Raw genomic sequence first — 24,144 nt, 5'->3', positions numbered from 1 at the left:
GTTATTATCCAATAAATGTCCAACTATCCATTCTAATATGCAATCCTGAATGGGTTGACATTATTTATACAATTATTGCAGTAGTCTGCATAAGAGTAAATCTTCTATTTTTTGTTTAACCCTTTGAGGGTTTTCGTCGTACTAGTACGTCTTACGCGTAGGGGTTTTCGACGTACTAGTACTCATAAATTCTAGCGGCCTCAAATCTAGTGGGAGAAAGCTGGTAGGCCTTCATATGAAAGAATGGGTCTGTGTGGTCAGTGTGCACAGTCTAAAAAAAATCCTGCAGCACACAGTGCATAATGAGAAAAAAAAACTTTGACCATTTTTTTTTAATAAATCAGCGACTTTGCAGTGTATTTTCGTATGGAATTTATTGTTGTATTCTAGTTTTCTTGGTCTCATTTTATAGAATGAAAGACATTTTACAGTAATTGAGATGATTTTGACTGATTTTACAAAGAAAGGTGCCTTGAAATTGAGCTCAAAGTAGCAGAAATGTTCGATTTTTACCAAACTTCAAAAGTAAACAAATCGTGCCAAGCGTGCAATACACGTCAACTGGTGAGTCTAATATTCTTTCACAAGTGCACCAATAATATTTATACCATTTTTTACACTAATGCAGTAGTCTGCATAACAGTAAATCTTATATTTTTTGTGAAAATAAAAATTCAAAGTGGAAAGCAAAAGAATATAAGAGGGGCCTTGAGACGTGACTAATGACTAGAGGAAATGTCATTTTAGTGCCAGGAATGTCTTTCTTGTTTATTCTGGACCCTATTCGGAAATTGGCATCTTTTGAAATTTGTGTGAAATTGGCAAAATTGCTAAATTCTGACCACTGTACTGGATAGTTGAATTTCATAAATGAGTGGTTTCTTGCACCCATTCGATAGAAAAAATGGAGTTCTAGCGAAATATTCATGTTTTTTGTCGACTAGTACAGTGAAATTGGCCGAAAATGGGGCTCAAAGTGGGCAAAATCGCCGATGCGTAAACATCGCCGAGACCGCTAACTTTGCGAGAGCATAATTCCGTAAGTTTTCTATCAAATTTCAAACTTTTGGTGTCTTTATGATCGGGAAAAGATTCTCTATCTTTTCATAAGAGAAAATAATTTTTTTTTTTTAAATTTGGCCGACCCTGAGAACGAGTTTCGGAGAGGGCCTGTCGACCCTCAAAAGGTTAAATAAAAATTCAAAATGGAAAGCAAGAGTAATGTCAGAAGGGCCTGGAGATGTGACTGATGAACAAAGAAAATGTTATTTTAGAGCCAGGAATGTCTGCACTGCTCATTCTGGACCCTATTTTGAAATTGGCATATTTTTTAATTTGCATGAAATTGGCCAAATTGCCAATTTCTGACCACTTTACTGGGTAGTTGAAATCGGTAAATGAGAGGTTTCTTGTACTCAATCGATAGAACAAATGGAGTTCTGAAGAAATGGCCATGAATTTGGTTGACTGGAACAATGGAATTAGCCAAAAATAGGGCTCACAGTGGGCGAAATCGCCGATTTGTAAATATCTCCGAGGTTGCTAATTTCGTGAGAGGGTAATTCAATAAGTGTTCCATCAAATTTCATACTTTTGGTGTCATTACCATCGGGAAAAGATTCTCTATCATTTCATGAGAATTTTTTTTTTTTTTTCAAATATTTTGCGACACCAGGAGACACCTTAGGATTTGGGGTTGCGACAGTCAAAGGGTTAAGAATGGCATTAGAACCAAGCTACCCTTCCAATATGATACTTATTCCTATTCTCATGTTGCATCAAGTACATTACAGTAACGAGGAGGAATCTCTTCAATAACATGAGACAGCTTACCACTGGAAACAAATTTCTATTTTCTGAAATTCTAGCAACACCAGAAACCTGCCTATGCCCAAAATACTCTTCAAAGCCAGGCATTAACTTTCATGCAACCCACAGTGAGGAAAAGGAGATCAGTTCCATGCCATTCCAGAGAGTAACAGTTCAGAGACTGTCCCGTCCCACTAATGGAGGTGTTCACTGCCAAGATGGTCCACAGTCAAATTCACAACTGTTTGTTGCTTGCTCACTGGGAGACAGAGGGCACATACAAGCACACATGCACACACACATTGATATAACATACAAAATACTCATTAAAATTGATAAGGTAGGCAGGGACAGGTTATTTCAGGCGAGAAACAGGAACTCGGGGACACAGCTGGAAGTTAGAGACACTGATGAGCCACGGGGATATCAGGAAGACTTTCTTCAGTCTCAGGGTGGATGAGTAAGACATGTGCTACTGTTGGGTATCTTTACTGCTGAAACATTTTGCGTACACGGTAGGTGTCCTCAGTCAAATACAGAGGAAAATAAATATGGGGAATGCAGGAGCAGTGGGGAAGCAAAGTTGATGTGGTCAATCCATCAACCTTAAAGTTCTTGAGGTGGTCAATCCCTCTGCCTGAAGAAAATTTCAGCTCCATGGTCTGGAACAAGGTGAAGCTGAAGCACAAGAATGGATCTCATACATATAAGTATTGTCTTACTTATTGTCTGATACACCAACCCAAAAGTACCTTGGTACAGAGGACATCTTCCACAATTTTATCGCTTAACCACCAGTTGTGAATGAGAAGGGTTTGACTCGAGAGGGACTTGCACAGCATAGGCCAGTAGGCTTGCTGCAGTGCTCCTCAATTTTTACTTTCTTGTTGCTACTAGCAGGCCCTGCTTCTGCAACATCAAGACTTTCTACACCTCACCTTTGGCAGTATACGAGATCCATTCTCATCCTTCACACTGTTCCATACTATGGAGCTGAACTCTTCTTTGGGTAAAGGGACTGACTACCTTAATTAAGAACTCCTTTAAGGTCAATGGACTCATCACATAGTCTTTGCCTCATTCCTGCTCCTGCTGTCTCCATATTTATTCTCTATTTGAAAAAGACTGCCATATAGGTGAAAGGTTTCAACATTAAAGATACCCAACCACTGCATATGTGCCCTACTCATCTGCTTGTTGATACTGTATACCATTTTCATGATTAAAGTCTTAATGTGGTTGAAAAAAGGAATGATCTCTATGAAGAAGTGGTGAAGGCAGGCTCCATACATGGATTTAAAAGCAGATATGCATGCACACACACACACTTACCTTACTCTGCTCTGGTGGCCTGGTGGTTAACGCTCTCGCTTCACACGGCGAGGGCCTGGGTTCGATTCCCAGCCAGAGTAGAAACATTGGACGTGTTTCTTTCCACCTGTTGTCTATGTTCCCCATCAGTAAAATGGGTACCTGGGTGTTAGTCGACTGGTGTGGGTCGCATCCCGGGACACTGACCTAATTTGCCCGAAATGCAGAGCATAACAAGGGAGTTTCTATATAGAAGTATGTCATTGTTGTCAGCTAGGACTGTATACCTTGTACATGTACTTGTAGTAAATAAAGATATTATTATTATTATTTACTCATACTGTGCATAACTGAGACAACCAGACAAACACAGAAGATGCATACAATACACAGCAGCTTTAGATGCATTTCACCCAACTGTTTGAGATTTCTCATCCAGACTAATCTCTCAGTGCTTGCAGCTGAAGCTACAAAACTCACATCACAACAAGACTAGTCATCCATTCCACCATAATGCTTACTTCAGCTAATGTCAATGAGCCAACTTCACCTGTTTTACTACATTTTCCTCATTCGCAATCTTTTAAGCCTCCATCACATTATGGGACATATCTCCCACACAGTACTCAACAAATCCCCTGTGGTACCGACATCAGTTTCTGATGCCCAACAACACATGTCTGCCTCCTGACTACTTCACCTCTGGCCTGTAGCTGCATATTTACATTATCCAATTTTTATTTTCCTAATAAATTTTGGTCAAAACGTCAGTTACCTTTCCCAACACCTTAACCCTAAAATATATACAAAATAAATGGAACTTCAATATGTAAAACAAAAGAGTGAATTTGAGAAGTAAAAATTACAAAGAGTAGAGTGAATCAGATTAAAAAAAAAACAAAAGAAACATGCTACATATAAGATAACTTCAATTCTGAGAATGTCACTATTCCAAGAAATAAAAGAAAATGACAAAAGAATCCAAAGCCACCTACATAATGTTTTAAAGTGAAAGTGACCAAGATACTTAGTACCTAGAAAAGTGCTGTACTTACAGGATGAATAAGAGTCCAGAGCAGACCCCGACTCAGGTTATCAAGCACAACATCAAACTAAAAAATGAGCGCAGAACACAATTAATACCTTAAAAGGTATAATTCTCTAAAAAATTATCATATATTGAGAATCAAGTGCAATACAGTACTGTACGTATATCATCCATAAAAAGTATTCATTTATAGTGTAAATAATAATAAATTATACAAATACATATCTAGATCTTTCAATATATATACATATCTCTCAACAAACCAGCTGTATCCCACTGAGGCAGGGTGTCACAAAAAAGAAAAACAATATACTATATATAAATATATATATACAGTGGACCCCCGCTTAACGATCACCTCCCAATGCGACCAATTATGCAAGTGTATTTATGTAAGTGCATTTGTACGTGTATGTTTGGGGGCCTGAAATGGACTAATCTACTTCACAATATTCCTTATGGGAAAAAATTCGGCCAGTACTGGCACCTGAATATACTTCTGGAATGAAAAAATATCGTTAACCGGGGGTCCACTGTGTATATATATATATAATATGAGAAGTTTTTACAAAGTAGAAGTGATGCAAGGAGGGAAGAGTATATGGAGAAAAAGAGAGAAGTTAAGAGAGTGGTGAAGCAATGTAAAAAGAGAGCAAATGAGTGAGTGGGTGAGATGTTATCAACAAATTTTGTTGAAAATAAGAAAAAGTTTTGGAGTGAGATTAACAAGTTAAGAAAGCCTAGAGAACAAATGGATTTGTCAGTTAAAAATAGGAGAGGAGAGTTATTAAATGGAGAGTTAGAGGTATTGGGAAGATGGAGGGAATATTTTGAGGAATTGTTAAATGTTGATGAAGATAGGGAAGCTGTGATTTCGTGTATAGGGCAAGGAGGAATAACATCTTGTAGGAGTGAGGAAGAGCCAGTTGTGAGTGTGGGGGAAGTTCGTGAGGCAGTAGGCAAAATGAAAGGGGGTAGGGCAGCCGGGATTGATGGGATAAAGATAGAAATGTTAAAAGCAGGTGGGGATATAGTTTTGGAGTGGTTGGTGCAATTATTTAATAAATGTATGGAAGAGGGTAAGGTACCTAGGGATTGGCAGAGAGCATGCATAGTTCCTTTGTATAAAGGCAAAGGGGATAAAAGAGAGTGCAAAAATTATAGGGGGATAAGTCTGTTGAGTGTACCTGGTAAAGTGTATGGTAGAGTTATAATTGAAAGAATTAAGAGTAAGACGGAGAATAGGATAGCAGATGAACAAGGAGGCTTTAGGAAAGGTAGGGGGTGTGTGGACCAGGTGTTTACAGTGAAACATATAAGTGAACAGTATTTAGATAAGGCTAAAGAGGTCTTTGTGGCATTTATGGATTTGGACAAGGCATATGACAGGGTGGATAGGGGGGCAATGTGGCAGATGTTGCAGGTGTATGGTGTAGGAGGTAGGTTACTGAAAGCAGTGAAGAGTTTTTACGAGGATAGTGAGGCTCAAGTTAGAGTATGTAGGAAAGAGGGAAATTTTTTCCCAGTAAAAGTAGGCCTTAGACAAGGATGTGTGATGTCACCGTGGTTGTTTAATATATTTATAGATGGGGTTGTAAGAGAAGTAAATGCGAGGGTCTTGGCAAGAGGCGTGGAGTTAAAAGATAAAGAATCACACACAAAGTGGGAGTTGTCACAGCTGCTCTTTGCTGATGACACTGTGCTCTTGGGAGATTCTGAAGAGAAGTTGCAGAGATTGGTGGATGAATTTGGTAGGGTGTGCAAAAGAAGAAAATTAAAGGTGAATACAGGAAAGAGTAAGGTTATGAGGATAACAAAAAGATTAGGTGATGAAAGATTGAATATCAGATTGGAGGGAGAGAGTATGGAGGAGGTGAACGTATTCAGATATTTGGGAGTGGACGTGTCAGCGGATGGGTCTATGAAAGATGAGGTGAATCATAGAATTGATGAGGGAAAAAGAGTGAGTGGTGCACTTAGGAGTCTGTGGAGACAAAGAACTTTGTCCTTGGAGGCAAAGAGGGGAATGTATGAGAGTATAGTTTTACCAACGCTCTTATATGGGTGTGAAGCGTGGGTGATGAATGTTGCAGCGAGGAGAAGGCTGGAGGCAGTGGAGATGTCATGTCTGAGGGCAATGTGTGGTGTGAATATAATGCAGAGAATTCGTAGTTTGGAAGTTAGGAGGAGGTGCGGGATTACCAAAACTGTTGTCCAGAGGGCTGAGGAAGGGTTGTTGAGGTGGTTCGGACATGTAGAGAGAATGGAGCGAAACAGAATGACTTCAAGAGTGTATCAGTCTGTAGTGGAAGGAAGGCGGGGTAGGGGTCGGCCTAGGAAGGGTTGGAGGGAGGGGGTAAAGGAGGTTTTGTGTGCGAGGGGCTTGGACTTCCAGCAGGCATGCGTGAGCGTGTTTGATAGGAGTGAATGGAGACAAATGGTTTTTAATACTTGACGTGCTGTTGGAGTGTGAGCAAAGTAACATTTATGAAGGGATTCAGGGAAACCGGCAGGCCGGACTTGAGTTCTGGAGATGGGAAGTACAGTGCCTGCACTCTGAAGGAGGGGTGTTAATGTTGCAGTTTTAAAAACTGTAGTGTAAAGCACCCTTCTGGCAAGACAGTGATGGAAAGAAATATATATACACACAAAACAACCACTGCAAAAGAACAATGAAATTCCAAGCGCTTTCGTGACCTCTCACATTGTCAAGGAACTATAAAAACAATACATCAAAAGAAGGCATATAAAGGTCAAGATCACACCTCACCATCACATCCCACAACAAAGTATACACCTGACATGCAACGACATCCAACTCATAGGAAAGGAACACTGCAGCAGGCCTGTTGGCCTCAACTAGGCAGGTCCTCACAGCATCCCACTAACAAAGCACTCTACCCAAGAAATAAGATTTACTATTTGTCCAATGCATTATTAAATTCTTCCCAAATTTTATTAATTATAAATGAATCTAATTTATATAAATCAAAGGAAATATTCATATTATTTTCAAATCTGCTTTTTATAAAACATGGTTCAATTACATTCCTTTTGACTATGGACTTGCTTGATACAACTTTCTCAACTTTTTGAAAGTCAATTGGATGGTTAAAATCTCTCACATGAATAAATAAGAGCATTAGAATTTTGTCCAGTTCTAATGCTATATTTATGTTGTTTTAATCTTAGTTCGAGACTTTTACCAGTTTGACCATAATAAACTATCACAAATTTTACATGGGATCTTATAGACACATCCATCAGCATTTTGGGGGAATTCTTGATCAAAAGTTTTTTTTACTGTATCACGATTTTTAAATACAACTTTGACATTAAAAGTCTTAAGAAGAGAAGGAATATCAACCATCTTCTTAAGACTTTTAATATCAAAGTTGTATTTAAAAATCTTGAGACTTATATTAGCAGTGTGAGAGGGGGAGCCCAGACTGCCTGTGTTGCCTGTTCGTAGACCTAAGCATGGAGTGAGGAGGAAGCCGGGAGCGCAGCGCTCGCATGCGGCATCAGGTGACGTCACACAAGCTAGTCACTGAGCCCAGCAAGGGATCAACTATGTAAAACATATAGATGGTACTAACTATGATACTCAGATAACATATACATATACAGGGGATCAGCAACTATGCTGACAAATTAGCCTCCCCTTAGCGGTATTTTCATATGGTTTTTATGGTTGTATTCTTGTTTTTTGGTCTCCTTTGATAGATTGGAAGATATATTACAAAACTAGATATGATTCTGATTCGTTTCACGATGAAAAGTACCTTGAAATTAAGCTCAAAGTACATACCAGGAATGTTCGATTCTTTGGCGAAGTTCAAGAGTAAGCAAATGACATCACTGTCCGTTCCAATATGCAGTCGTGAATGTGTTGACATTATTTATACAATTATGTATTACAATAATGCAGTAGTTTGCATAACAGTAAATCTTATATTTTTTGTGTGAATAAAAATTAAAAATTATTTATATTGTAATGATAATACATATAATAATAATAGTATAAAACTATAATATAATAATACATATAATAATAATAGTATAAAATTATAATATAATAATACATGTAATAAAATAGTGTATGTATAATAATAAATGTATACGTAGGGCCCCACTTATACGGCAGGTTAGGTTCCAGGCTATCGCCGTAAAGTGGAACACCCTTTTTTTCCACTTATAAATGCATACAAATACTAGATAACAAGTTTACACTAAAATATATTAAGTTAGCAATAGAACTAGGCATCAAAAAACAATAAAAAAATACAATACATACATAGTGCACTCATTACTTACCTTAAAATATTTAGTCTTAATCTAGGGTGAGATGATTAGTATTTATTGTAGGAAATCAAGTGTGGTACGTATATGTATGGTAGCCAGCCGGGCTACCATACCAGGCCAACCCACCCACAAATATTCTATGATATTTAAGCATCCCAGAGTGATAAAATGTATATACAGTTCACTCATTACTTACCTTAAAATATTTGTAGTCTTAATGCATGGTCAGGAGTAAGTAAATGAGATAAAACGAATAAATGAGAAAGAAAGAATGAGTACATGAGAGAGGACAGGCGCAGAGTTATGTAAACAAACCAGGTGAACGTAAGTTTTGTAAACAACAAAGTGTACACGTCTGGTTAGTGTACAAGTTACATTGTGTACAGGTTGTCTCTACATTGATATGGTAGAATAAATAAAGAAGAACACTCCCATTCTAATGTAACATCATTTTGAGAAGAAATGATGCTCCGAGTGAAGGCAATGGAAATAAGCCACCCTGTCTGACATTTTTGGGTTATCCTAGGTTCTCTACACATATGCTGTTATGTATGATAATCTATGTAACTGTATTTGTGTATACCTGAATAAACTTACATACATACGAAAGTAATAATTTTCTACAGTTACCCCCAGTAACACATTTTCTCTTATGTTAGATTAGAGAAAATGTTATTCTTGCCATCACTTGTACAAGTTATCTGGCTACCACATCTCATATTTATGTTTATTCTATTGTGGGGGTGTATTATCTGTATATGTTATGTATCATGTTTATTACATAATTTTGACCCCTCAAGGAAGGTTCCTTGATGTTGGTGAGGGGCTCTTGATTTAGGGAATTGGATCTGTGCTCCAGTTCCCCAAATTAAGCCTGAATGCCTTCCACATCCCCCCCCCAGGCGCTGTATAATCCTCCGGGTTTAGCGCTTCCCCTTTGATTATAATAATAATCAAAGGGGGTTGTAAGAGAAGTAAATGCGAGGGTCTTGGCAAGAGGCGTGGAGTTAAAAGATAAAGAATCACACACAAAGTGGGAGTTGTCACAGCTGCTCTTTGCTGATGACACTGTGCTCTTGGGAGATTCTGAAGAGAAGTTGCAGAGATTGGTGGATGAATTTGGTAGGGTGTGCAAAAGAAGAAAATTAAAGGTGAATACAGGAAAGAGTAAGGTTATGAGGATAACAAAAAGATTAGGTGATGAAAGATTGAATATCAGATTGGAGGGAGAGAGTATGGAGGAGGTGAACGTATTCAGATATTTGGGAGTGGACGTGTCAGCGGATGGGTCTATGAAAGATGAGGTGAATCATAGAATTGATGAGGGAAAAAGAGTGAGTGGTGCACTTAGGAGTCTGTGGAGACAAAGAACTTTGTCCTTGGAGGCAAAGAGGGGAATGTATGAGAGTATAGTTTTACCAACGCTCTTATATGGGTGTGAAGCGTGGGTGATGAATGTTGCAGCGAGGAGAAGGCTGGAGGCAGTGGAGATGTCATGTCTGAGGGCAATGTGTGGTGTGAATATAATGCAGAGAATTTGTAGTTTGGAAGTTAGGAGGAGGTGCGGGATTACCAAAACTGTTGTCCAGAGGGCTGAGGAAGGGTTGTTGAGGTGGTTCGGACATGTAGAGAGAATGGAGCGAAACAGAATGACTTCAAGAGTGTATCAGTCTGTAGTGGAAGGAAGGCGGGGTAGGGGTCGGCCTAGGAAAGGTTGGAGGGAGGGGGTAAAGGAGGTTTTGTGTGCGAGGGGCTTGGACTTCCAGGAGGCATGCATGAGCGTGTTTGATAGGAGTGAATGGAGACAAATGGTTTTTAATACTTGACGTGCTGTTGGAGTGTGAGCAAAGTAACATTTATGAAGGGATTCAGGGAAACCGGCAGGCCGGACTTGAGTCCTGGAGATGGGAAGTACAGTGCCTGCACTCTGAAGGAGGGGTGTTAATGTTGCAGTTTAAAAACTGTAGTGTAAAGCACCCTTCTGGCAAGACAGTGATGGAGTGAATGATGGTGAAAGTTTTTCTTTTTCGGGCCACCCTGCCTTGGTGGGAATCGGCCAGTGTGATAATAAAAAAAAAAAAAAAAAAAATAATAAAAATAATTTTGAAAAAAATATCATGGATGGATTAATGAAAATGTGTATATTAACGTAATATACGACATTTAATGAGACTCGGTGACTATTATTATTATTATTATTTTCTAATGTGACGTCACTTGTGCAAGTCGTCTGCTACCACATCTCATATTTATGTTTGTTTATTCTACTGTGGGGTGTATTTTATCATATTTATATGTTATGCATCATGTTTATTATATAATTTTGAAAAAATATCATAGATGGATTAATGAAAATGTGTATATTAACATAATATACATTTAAATGAGACTCTGTGATTATTATCATTACTAATATGACATCTGGAGACCTAAGACACTCTTACTGATTTTAATGTGTACCTGCATGCCAGCACAGTGTGTAAGTTTATTTAGGTACAGGTATACATAAGTATAATTATCAGAGTATATATAAAATATGAAATAACTTTTAAAAACACTTGAAATTTTGGACTTTCCAGACAAAATGGAGAGACTTAGGGCTTACGGATCTCACAAAGAATGTAAACAAACCAGGTGGGGAGAGGTGACTGTATTAGAAAGACAGGTGGGGGGAGCCATATAGTGAGTTTTGATAATTTAAAACAGCCGTGTTATCGGAACGCCATAAAGTGGGGCCCTACTGTAATAATAATGTACTATAGCTGCCTTCACCTGTTACACAATGACATTTTATTCATTCTAGAGTACATATCAGGTTTCTAAGTTATTTATATTGTTTATTACGTCATATTAGATGAACTGTGATAGATAAATAAGCCGTATAGATGATATAAGCGAAATTATTCAAGGAGTATTTTGTCCGGTCTCCAGATAAACTCTCGTCCGCCGACGATACCACCACATGAATGACATATTTTATTCATTCTAGAGTATATATCAGGTTTCTATGTTATTTATAGTGTTTATTATATATTAGATGAATTATGATAGATAAATAAGCAGTATAGATAATATTAGGGAAATTATTGAAGTACAGAATTCCCCTGAATGGATTAATTGCACTTCAATTAATTTAAATGAGGAAAATTGACTCTGCAAATGAACAAATCCAGATGCAAGCAAGGTCATGAAACAGATTAAACTCGTGAATGGAGGTTCCACTGTACAGTATGTACAGTATATACAAACTAGCACACCATAGACATACAAACTATGTACTATAGTATATACAAGCTAGTACACTAGACATACAAACTACAGTATGTATGGTATATACAAACTAGTACACAATAACATACTGACTACTAACCCAAGATCCAAATAGTGAACACTGATGTAGTTTTCGAGCTGCATACCCATCAACACCATCCAACATTATTGAGATGGAGTAGAAGACAACAAATGAAGCAGGGGAGGTTGGTAGGATGCAGAAAGCAACCAGAAGGAACAAAAGACGTATGTAACCTGCCAATGTTTGATGTCAATTAATAATTATACTGTACAGTATTACTGTCACGTGCCACACATCAACGCTGTGCTTTATTTAATCTCATGTTGTTTTGTTCATCATAGCCCTTGCAGGAGAAGAAAAAGAGCACCAAAAGAAAATGCACATTGAAGGGTTTAGCAGAAGCTTTTGCAGACTCCAACAAGTTCCTTAAAATGTGTGAAAATGCAGACCTCAACACCGAAAGGCTTTCATTAAAAGAGAGGAATGTTCATGGTACGTTAACTGATTACAAGCAAATCTATGATGAAAAAACAAACAAACCATATGGCCTAGGTGTGCAATAGGCTGTACCATCTAGGATTGTGCAAGTACACTATGACATTCACACAACAATGAAATCATCTAACGATGCATTTCTCACAATGTAACCCTGTCGTTAAGCAATGCATGGCTCTACTTTATTCACTCAACGTAATGCAACATTAATTTACTATCAATCAATCAATGGATTATATGTACTAGAATTTAGAAAAATTAAATTAAAATAGTAATGAAGTATATGTAGAATGTCAGATATATAAATGGTTAATCAATAAAATAGGAATTCTATCCTGTATAATAGTTCATGTGTATGTGAAAAGGTCACAATAACATTTTAAACAATACAACTACTTCAAAGGGAAGGTACACTGCAGCTGAAGGGCTCATGATCCAAGGAAATTGAGCTACCTTTTCCTCCCTTAGAACAAGCTTGACAACCATCCCATCTTCAGGCATTATGCAGCCCCCTATGGGTTTAGCACTTCCCTTTGAAAAAAGTAATAATAAAAATAATAAACAAAGGCTACAGGATCATGTACATGTTAAGCCACATCGTTCTGAAAATGCTATAACTCAATCAGTAAAAAGTTTCACTACAGAACTTTTAGCCAAAGGAAAAAACCTAAAGTGTGAACCCATTTTGTTGCAGTACAGAGAGGCTGTTGGAGCATGAGCAAAGTAATACATGTATTTATGAAGGGATTCAGGGAAACCAGACTTGAGTCCTGAAGGTGGGAAGTACAGTGCATGCACTCTGAAGGAGGGGTGGAGGTGGGAATACAGAGCCTGCACTCTGAAGGAGGGGTAGAGGTGGGAATACAGTGCCTGCACTCTCAAGGAGGGGTGGAGGAGGAAAGTACAGTGCCTGCACTCTCAAGGAGGGGTGTAGGTGGGAAGTACAGTGCCTGCACTCTGAAAGGGGTGGAGGAGGGAAGTACAGTGCCTGCACTCTGAAAGGGGTGGAGGAGGGAAGTACAGTGCCTGCACTCTGAAGGAGGAGTGGAGGTGGGAAGTACAGTGCCTGTACTCTGAAGGAAAGGTGGAGGTGGGGAGTACAGTGCACTCTGAAGGAGGGGTGGAGGTGAGAAGTACAGTGCCTGCACTCTGAAGGAGGGGTGTAGGTGGGAATACAGTACCTGCACTCTGAAGGAGGGAAGTACAGTGCCTGCACTCTGGAGGAGGGGTGGAGGTGGGAAGTACAGTGCCTGCACTCTGAAGGAGGGGGTGGAGGTGGGGAGTACAGTGCCTGCACTCTGAAGGAGGGGTGGAGGTGGGAATACAGTGCCTGCACTCTCAAGGAGGGAAGTACAGTGCCTGCACTTTCAAGGAGGGGTGGAGATGGGACATACAGCACCTGTACTCTGAAGGAAAGGTGGAGGTGAGAAGTACCATGCCTCCTCTCTGAAGGAGGGGTGGAGGTGGGAAGTACAGTGCCTGCCCTCTGAAGGAGGAGTGAAGGTGGGAAGTACAGTGCCTGCACTCTGGAAGGGTGGAGGTGGGAGGTACAGTGAATGCACTCTGAAGGAGGGGTGGAGGTGGGAAGTACAGTGCCTGCACTCCGAAGGAGGGGTGGAGGTAGGAAGTACAGTGCCTGCACTCTGAAGGAGGGATGGAGGTGGGAAGTACAGTGCCTGCCCTCTGAAGGAGGAGTGAAGGTGGGAAGTACAGTGCCTGCACTCTGGAGGGGTGGAGGTGGGAGGTACAGTGAATGCACTCTGAAGGAGGGGTGGAGGTGGGAAGTACAGTGCCTGCACTCTGAAGGAGGGATGGAGGTGGAAAGTACAGTGCCTGCACTCTGAAGGAGGGGTGAAGGTGGGAATTACAATACCTGCCCTCTGAAGGAGGGGTGGAGGTGGTAAGTAGTGCATGCACCCTGAAGGAAGGGTGGAGGTGGGAAGTACAGTGCCTGCACTCCGAAGGAGGGGTGGAGGTAGGAAGTACAGTGCCTGCACTCTGAAGGAGGGATGGAGGTGGAAAGTACAGTGCCTGCACTCTGAAGGAGGGATGGAGGTGGAAAGTACAGTGCCTGCACTCTGAAGGAGGGGTGAAGGTGGGAATTACAATACCTGCCCTCTGAAGGAGGGGTGGAGGTGGAAAGTAGTGCATGCACCCTGAAGGAAGGGTGGAGGTGGGAAGTACAATGCATGCACTTTGAAGGAGGGGTGGAGATATGCTGCAGTTTCTAAACTGTAGTGTTGGCATGCCTCTGGCAAGACAGTGATGGAGTGAATAATGACAGCATTTCTTTTTCAGGTCACCCTGCCTTTTTTGGGAAATGGCCGATGTGTAATATAAATATAAAAATAACAAAGCTAGCTAGCTTTACAGCTGTTTTCTAGTAGAATGATTTTTATATAAATGGATATTCAATAATTAATGCAGATTAGAAGAGGAAACAATTACCATTCATAACTTTTTTTTTTTTTTTTTTTATTATCACACCGGCCGATTCCCACCAAGGCAGGGTGGCCCGAAAAAGAAAAGCTTTCACCATCATTCACTCCATCACTGTCTTGCCAGAAGGGTGCTTTACACTACAGTTTTTAAACTGCAACATTAACACCCCTCCTTCAGAGTGCAGGCACTGTACTTCCCATCTCCAGGACTCAAGTCCGGCCTGCCGGTTTCCCTGAATCCCTTCATAAATGTTACTTTGCTCACACTCCAACAGCACGTCAAGTATTAAAAACCATTTGTCTCCATTCACTCCTATCAAACACGCTCACGCATGCCTGCTGGAAGTCCAAGCCCCTCGCACACAAAACCTCCTTTACCCCCTCCCTCCAACCCTTCCTAGGCCGACCCCTACCCCGCCTTCCTTCCACTACAGACTGATACACTCTTGAAGTCATTCTGTTTCGCTCCATTCTCTCTACATGTCCGAACCACCTCAACAACCCTTCCTCAGCCCTCTGGACAACAGTTTTGGTAATCCCGCACCTCCTCCTAACTTCCAAACTACGAATTCTCTGCATTATATTCACACCACACATTGCCCTCAGACATGACATCTCCACTGCCTCCAGCCTTCTCCTCGCTGCAACATTCATCACCCACGCTTCACACCCATATAAGAGCGTTGGTAAAACTATACTCTCATACATTCCCCTCTTTGCCTCCAAGGACAAAGTTCTTTGTCTCCACAGACTCCTAAGTGCACCACTCACTCTTTTTCCCTCATCAATTCTATGATTCACCTCATCTTTCATAGACCCATCCGCTGACACGTCCACTCCCAAATATCTGAATACGTTCACCTCCTCCATACTCTCTCCCTCCAATCTGATATTCAATCTTTCATCACCTAATCTTTTTGTTATCCTCATAACCTTACTCTTTCCTGTATTCACCTTTAATTTTCTTCTTTTGCACACCCTACCAAATTCATCCACCAATCTCTGCAACTTCTCTTCAGAATCTCCCAAGAGCACAGTGTCATCAGCAAAGAGCAGCTGTGACAACTCCCACTTTGTGTGTGATTCTTTATCTTTTAACTCCACGCCTCTTGCCAAGACCCTTGCATTTACTTCTCTTACAACCCCATCTATAAATATATTAAACAACCACGGTGACATCACACATCCTTGTCTAAGGCCTACTTTTACTGGGAAAAAATTTCCCTCTTTCCTACATACTCTAACTTGAGCCTCACTATCCTCGTAAAAACTCTTCACTGCTTTCAGTAACCTACCTCCTACACCATACACTTGCAACATCTGCCACATTGCCCCCCTATCCACCCTGTCATACGCCTTTTCCAAATCCATAAATGCCACAAAGACCTCTTTAGCCTTATCTAAATACTGTTCACTTATATGTTTCACTGTAAACACCTGGTCCACCCACCCCCTACCTTTCCTAAAGCCTCCTTGTTCATCTGCTATCCTATTCTCCGTCTTACTCTTAATTCTTTCAATTATAACTCTACCATACACTTTACCAGGTACACTCAACAGACTTATCCCCCTATAATTTTTGCACTCTCTTTTATCCCCTTTGCTTTTATACAAAGGAACTATGCATGCTCTCTGCCAATCCCTAGGTACCTTACCCTCTTCCATACATTTATTAAATAATTGCACCAACCACTCCAAAACTATATCCCCACCTGCTTTTAACATTTCTATCTTTATCCCATCAATCCCGGCTGCCTTACCCCCTTTCATTTTACCTACTGCCTCACGAACTTCCCCCACACTCACAACTGGCTCTTCCTCACTCCTACAAGATGTTATTCCTCCTTGCCCTATACACGAAATCACAGCTTCCCTATCTTCATCAACATTTAACAATTCCTCAAAATATTCCTTCCATCTTCCCAATACCTCTAACTCTCCATTTAATAACTCTCCTCTCCTATTTTTAACTGACAAATCAATTTGTTCTCTAGGCTTTCTTAACTTGTTAATCTCACTCCAAAACTTTTTCTTATTTTCAACAAAATTTGTTGATAACATCTCACCCACTCTCTCATTTGCTCTCTTTTTACATTGCTTCACCACTCTCTTAACTTCTCTCTTTTTCTCCATATACTCTTCCCTCCTTGCATCACTTCTACTTTGTAGAAACTTCTCATATGCTAACTTTTTCTCCCTTACTACTCTCTTTACATCATCATTCCACCAATCGCTCCTCTTCCCTCCTGCACCCACTTTCCTGTAACCACAAACTTCTGCTGAACACTCTAACACTACATTTTTAAACCTACCCCATACCTCTTCGACCCCATTGCCTATGCTCTCATTAGCCCATCTATCCTCCAATAGCTGTTTATCTCTTACCCTAACTGCCTCCTCTTTTAGTTTATAAACCTTCACCTCTCTCTTCCCTGATGCTTCTATTCTCCTTGTATCCCATCTACCTTTTACTCTCAGTGTAGCTACAACTAGAAAGTGATCTGATATATCTGTGGCCCCTCTATAAACATGTACATAACTTATTATCACATTATATAGCCTCCATTTTTAAGTTTGAGTAGAAAAAGATATAAATGCCGGGTGGATTTTCAAGTTACGTTTTGAACCTGACACTGTGGTCTATGATACAAAATTTCTTTTATTCTAGAGACAACATACAGCCTTTTGTTGTTCATTTGATATATAGTGAATTTATCAAGCAAAACAGTGCAAACAACCAAAGAAAATTTTTTTGAAGAGATTAATTCGAGTACTAAACAAGTAACTTTAAATTCCTTCTACTGCTGTGAGGTATTTCTCTCAAGGAATACACACTTAGATTTCATACTATGCCTTATTTTGGCTATTGAGGTATTCTGATTAGTATACAGCCTCTCCTCACTTAACGACAGAGCTCTGTTCCTAAGACCACATCGTTAACAAATTCGTTGCTAAGTGAGGAGCATACTATAACGGTAGTGGGTTTGTGTCAACCATCTTTGATACTGTTTTAATGTCACTTTTGCACCATTTATAACATTTCTAGTATATTTTTAAATGTTTATACAGTAGTGTACTGTATATTGAAATAAACAGAATAGAGGAAATCAGCTCTAATATACATTAATTAGAGATGAATACTGGTCAGAGAGACTATTTTAAGTCTGAGGCATCAGTAAACAAGTACATCGCTAAGTGAGGAGAGGCTGTACACGAGGACTCCGCTTTACAGCATTTCGCTGATGCAGTGCTTTTCAATTATACACATTCTTCATTTATTCAGCCTTCCTACAATAAATATATTCAACCCTCACTCACTGTAAATTAAGGATGAAAATATTTTAAGGTAAGTAATGTGTTTTCCAAGGGGAAGTGGAACAGAATTCTTCCTCCGTAAGCCATGTGTGTTGTAAGAGGCGACTAAAATGCCGGGAGCAAGGGGCTAGTAACCCTTTCTCCTGTATAAATTACTAAATTTAAAAAGAGAAACTTCTGTTTTTCTTTTTGGGCCACCCTGCCTCGGTGGGATACGGCCGGCGTGTTGAAGGAAGAAGTAATGTGTGTACGTACTGTATATGCATATTTAAGGCTGAGTTCTATTACTCAGTTAACATATTATAATCATATTATCAGGCTTTTATACACATTTGAAAGTGAAAAAAAAGGCTTTTTCTACTTTATAGCAATTTTGCTTTACAGCAGTAGTCTGGGACCTAACATGCTGTATAATTGGGGCCCTCCTATAGTTATCATTTTTTTAACATGCTGGCCGTCTTCCACCGAGGCAGGGTGACCCAAAGAAAAGAAACTTTTACCATCATTCACACGATCACTGTCTTTGCAGAGGTGCACAGATACAAGAGTTTAGATGTCACTCTAAACAGTAAATAGCCCAAACCCCTCCAGGACTCAAGTCCGGCTAACCAGTTTCCATGAATCCCTTCATAAAATGTTACCATCCTGCTCACACTCCAACAGCTTGTCAAGTCCCAAAAACCATTTATCTCCACTCACTCTTATCTAACACACTTCCATATGCTTGCTGTATGTCCGAGCACCTCGCACACAAAACCTCTTTTACTCCCTCTTCCTGTGCTTTCCAGGGATGACCTTTACACCTCCTTCCCTCCACTACATATTTATACTTGTCATTTGCAGGATTAATGGCCTAAGTAAAATTTATTTTCCATAGCATTACCTAGTTTTACATGTTTTTCTATCATACATGAAAAAGTTTACACAATTATGCAATGCATTTCGGGCAAACTTAAGATTAAACTTACAATAAACTATCTATAGAACCAACGCTTTTGTTTTAATACACCATCCGTTTCCTACCAAGGTAGGATGACCCAAAAAAACAAGAAACTTTCAAAAGCTGGTATACTGTATTACATATACAGTATACCAGTATATGAGAATTTAATGAATTTATAAGAAGCAAGGAGAAGGAATTATGTACAGTGTAAGAGACTGGCTTCAAATCCAATATACCAAAACAGCAGATTATTTTTTACCATAGTCATCAAGCTAAAGAGACATAACTTATCCAGAGAACCTGGAGAGACTTGGAAGGCTAATCTCCATGGAGACTGAGGAACGATCATAATAATTTCTGTTAAATCTTTAAAAGAAAGATGTGTAATTTAGATTGCTGAGACTAAATAATTCAGCACTGTACAATAAAAATGGTCATACTTAAAGACACGTAACTACACACAAGCTAAACAATTATTATAATCACAGGAAGTGCTAAACCCATATATGTACATATAAAAAAATCAACACACATCCATAGAAAAATATCAGCATGAAACAACCAATAATGCAGATAAAAGTCACATAAAATAATAAGTAAATGCACTCACAAAAATTAAAAAAAAACCTTCACCCATTTAACCCTTAAACTGTCCAAATGTAGGTCTATGTTTTTTCAACATTTGAAAGTATGTAAAAAAAACATAGATCTTCTTTTTGTTTTTTTACATTTGAAAACATGTAAAAAACTGTGATCTACGTTTTTTTGTTATAATTTGAAAATATGTAAAAAATGTAGATCTACTTTTGGAGCACTACGCATGTGAACATAGATCTGTTTGGACAGTTTAAGGGTTAAATAAAAGCTAAAAATAGTCTTTATAGAGAAAGGGACTGAACACTTATCAGCAATAAAAGACTGAACACCTTATAGTAACCTCTCCACTTCCTTCTGCAGTCTCTAGCATAAAAATCATTTCTGTAGCCACATGAAAAAGTCTGCTTTACAGGCACATTATGGCAATAAGATACTCTGGTGTGACAAGTGTCTTATTCATCAATTCATCAACTCGTAAGTACTGCATGCCATTTTAAGAGTTAATACTGAACATAACTATGAAGCTCTACAAGCAATAGAGTGCAAGTAGATAAAGTTAGTTAATTTAAAAATTTCTTCCAAATTAAGATGATTTTACTGTACTCAACTAAAATTCCGTTATATACTTACCAATTATATTTGGAATGTAGAGTAAAACCCTATAGTCAGGTTTGTTTTCCCCACCAATACGTTTACTTGTTACACATGGTTGATTATCATCCAGTCTCCTCCTTGGTTCTGAGCTTGCCATTTTTTCTTTTTATGTAACATCTGAAGCATCCTAGAATAATAAGATAAGATTTTGTTCTGATTTTTAACCCTGGAGGGCTAGCCACCCAGGATAACCCAAGAAAGTCAGTACCTCATAGAGGGTTTGTCTGTCTTATTTCCACTGAGGTCTTCAATCTTGTTCCCCAGGATGTGACCCACTCCAGTCGACTAGCATGAAAGAAATTATTTATAAAATCCTTAGTACATGTACTGTAATAGCCAGTTCAAGTAATACAGTGGACCCCCGCATAACGATCACCTCCGAATGCGACCAATTATGTAAGTGTATTTATGTAAGTGCGTTTGTACTGGTATAACATGGGGGTCTGAAATGGACTAATCTACTTCACAATATTCCTTATGGGAACAAATTCGGTCAGTACTGGCACCTGAACATACTTTTGGAGTGAAAAAATATCGTTAACCGGGGGTCCACTGTACTTTAATAAGTTTATTTAGGTACAGTTACACAAGTACAATTATGATACATACCTAGCACACCTGGAGGTTGGTTAAAAATCTTGGGTTCGATCCCTGGCTAGTCGCAGTATTGTTATTCACTTTAAAACCACTTGTTTTGTGGATCCATTTACATAGTAACATGTGTAAATTACCTACAAACCCCTCCCCCCCCCCAAAAAAAAAAAAGTCTGACAAAGTGACTTATTTCCATTGGGTTCCTTGACCATCTACAATCCTGTAATAGACAGAGCTTTTAAGTACTGTACATACAGCACTCATAAATTCCTTATAGAGGAAAATGAGAAATACAGGTGCCTAAAGTGCCACATCTGTTATTTGAAATAAGGTAATAGAAAGCAAGTTATCTTAATATGCAAAATAACCCCAGTGAAAAAAATGGTAATATTCCAAGCACTTTTGTGATTTCTCACATTAACATGGAACAGATTTCTAATAAGTAAGTTTATTTAGTCATAGGTACACATAAGTGCAATTATCATAGTGTAAATTACCCAGGATAACCCAAAAAGTCAAGTGAGTTATTTCCATTGGGGTCCTTTAACATTTAAATTATTATAATTTAAAGAAGTGCTAAACCACAATGGATATACAGCGCATTTTTTTAACATTTAAAATTAATATAAAACATGTCAAGCTGAGTGATCTGCAACATGGTCTAGTAAGTTATTCAGGTACAGGTATACATAAATACAGTTACATAAATTATCATACATAGCAGCCTAGTGTAGATTACCCGGATTATTATTATAATCAAGGGGGAAGCGCTAGACCCGGAGGATTATACAGCGCCTGGGGGGGGGGATGTGGAAGGCATTCAGGCTTAATTCGGGGAACTGGAGCACAGATCCAATTCCCTAAATCAAGAGCCCCTCACCAACATCAAGGAACCTTCCTTGAGGGGTAGATTACCCGGAATAACCCAAAATGTCACTTTGTACGAGACATTTCCATTTGGGTCCTCATACTAATGTAATTGTGATGAGATATAAAAAATTTTGCCTATACTGATACTCAATTTTTGGCTGATACTGATACCATCAAAATTAGCATATACCCACTGATAGTGAAACCATTAAAATTAGCCAATACCGATACTATCAAAATTAGCTAAGGATATCCCAAGATGTGTCATGGATATCCCAGGATTAGTAATTTTATTTAGGCACAGGTACACATAAGTACAATTATATTAGTGTAAATTACCGGGGATAATCCCCCCCCTCCAAAAAAAAAAACGTGAAAGTGACTTATTTCCTTTCCAAATATTCCAAAATATGTCATGGATAACACAGGATGTCACATATATCCCAGGATATCATGGATATCCCAACATGAAATCGTGAATATTCCAAAATGTGGAATGGATAACATCCCAGGATGTCATGGATATCCCAGTATGAATCATGGATATCATTGATTGTCATGGATAACCCACAAAGATAAGTACCACGGATATCCCAGGATGAGTCATGGATATCTGGATGTGTCACGAATATTCCAGGATGTCATGGATATCCCAGGATGTGTGGCAGGTAGGTGAAGATGTTGTACAGTAGAGTTGCTGCAGCGTCACCTTCGTTCACCTTCAACCAGACAGTGACTAACCTAACTCACTCAAGCAAACAGTGACGCTACATTACACTGCTTCACTACACTGTACTGAACTACACTGCTACACTAAACTATACTAAACTACACTACACTGCTACACTAAACTATACTAAACTACACTATACTACACTACACTGCTACACTAAACTATACTAAACTACACTATACTACACTACACTGCTACACTATACTACGCTACACTATACTACACTACACTGCTACACTATACTACGCTACACTATACTACACTACACTGCTACACTACACTGCACTACACTACACTGCTACACTATACTACACTACACTTCTACACTATACTACACTACACTGCTACACTATACTACGGTACACTATACTACACTACACTGCTTCACTACACTGCACTACACTACATTGCTACACTATACTTCACTACACTGCACTACACTACACTGCTACACTACACTACACTGCTACACTACACTGCTACACTATACTACACTGCTACACTATACTACACTGCTACACTACACTGCACTACACTACACTGCTACACTACACTGCACTACACTACACTGCTACACTACGCTGCACTACACTACACTGCTACATTACACTGCTACACTGTACTACACTACACTACTACACTGCTACACTACACTGCACTACACTACACTGCTACACTATACTACACTGCTACACTATACTACACTACACTGTTACACTATACTACACTACACCGCTACACTATACCACACTACACTGCTACACTATACTACACTACACCGCTACACTATACCACACTACACTACATTGCTACACTACACTGCTACACTTCACTGCTACACTATACTACACTACACTGCTACACTATACACTACACCGCTACACAATACTGCACTACACTGCTACACTATACTACACTGCACTGTTACACTATACTACACTACACCGCTACACTATACCACACTACACTGCTACACTATACTACACTATACCACACTACACTACATTGCTACACTACACTGCTACACTTCACTGCTACACTATACTACACTGCTACACTTCACTGCTACACTATACTACACTTCATTGCTACACCTTACTACACTACACTGCTACACTAGACTACACTACATTGTTACACTATACCACACTACACTGCTACGATATACTAGTAGTCAACAGAGGAAAGTCCGAGGCAGCTACGGTGAAAATCTCTGTTCCACAAGGCACAGTACTTGCTCCCATCTTGTTCCTCATCCTCATATCCGACATAGACAAGGATGTCAGCCACAGCACCGTGTCTTCCTTTGCAGATGACACCCGAATCTGCATGACCGTGTCTTCCATTGCAGACACTGCAAGGCTCCAGGCGGACATCAACCGAATCTTTCAGTGGGCTGCAGAAAACAATATGAAGTTCAACGATGAGAAATTTCAATTACTCAGATATGGTAAACACGAGGAAATTAAATCTTCATCAGAGTACAAAACAAATTCTGGCCACAAAATAGAGCGAAACACCAACGTCAAAGACCTGGGAGTGATCATGTCGGAGGATCTCACCTTCAAGGACCATAACATTGTATCAATCGCATCTGCTAGAAAAATGACAGGATGGATAATGAGAACCTTCAAAACTAGGGAGGCCAAGCCCATGATGACACTCTTCAGGTCACTTGTTCTATCTAGACTGGAATATTGCTGCACACTAACAGCACCTTTCAAGGCAGGTGAAATT

The 24,144-nt window shown here is 39.3% G+C and overlaps 1 protein-coding gene across 10 annotated transcripts in view; it reads right to left on the bottom strand.

The window, feature by feature from the left end:
• LOC128690100 (uncharacterized) overlaps window positions 1-22,502 on the bottom strand; it is a 78,292-nt gene extending 55,790 nt beyond the window's left edge. For 6 of the 10 annotated variants that reach the window (XR_011392691.1, XR_011392690.1, XR_011392692.1 and 3 more), the window contains exons 1-4: window positions 22,258-22,499; window positions 20,187-20,337; window positions 11,844-11,998; window positions 4,176-4,232 (exon numbers count right to left, since the gene is read on the bottom strand). Coding sequence is in view for 1 of the 10 variants with exons in the window: in XM_070090636.1 (XP_069946737.1) it covers window positions 4,176-4,232; window positions 11,844-11,998; window positions 20,187-20,307 (333 nt within the window). In the remaining 9 variants the exon portion in view is untranslated. Of the gene's footprint in view, window positions 1-4,175; window positions 4,233-11,843; window positions 11,999-20,186; window positions 20,338-22,257 lie in introns of all 10 variants that reach the window. The other 4 variants (XR_011392694.1, XR_011392695.1, XR_011392696.1 and 1 more) reach the window with 2 other exon arrangements.
• Window positions 22,503-24,144: the final 1,642 nt, after the last annotated feature.

The sequence above is a fragment of the Cherax quadricarinatus genome, chromosome 32 (genome assembly GCF_038502225.1).
Source record: "Cherax quadricarinatus isolate ZL_2023a chromosome 32, ASM3850222v1, whole genome shotgun sequence".
Lineage (NCBI taxonomy): Eukaryota > Metazoa > Arthropoda > Malacostraca > Decapoda > Parastacidae > Cherax > Cherax quadricarinatus.
Note: the sequence above shows the minus strand (reverse complement) of the source record. Positions and strands in the feature narration are given on the sequence as shown.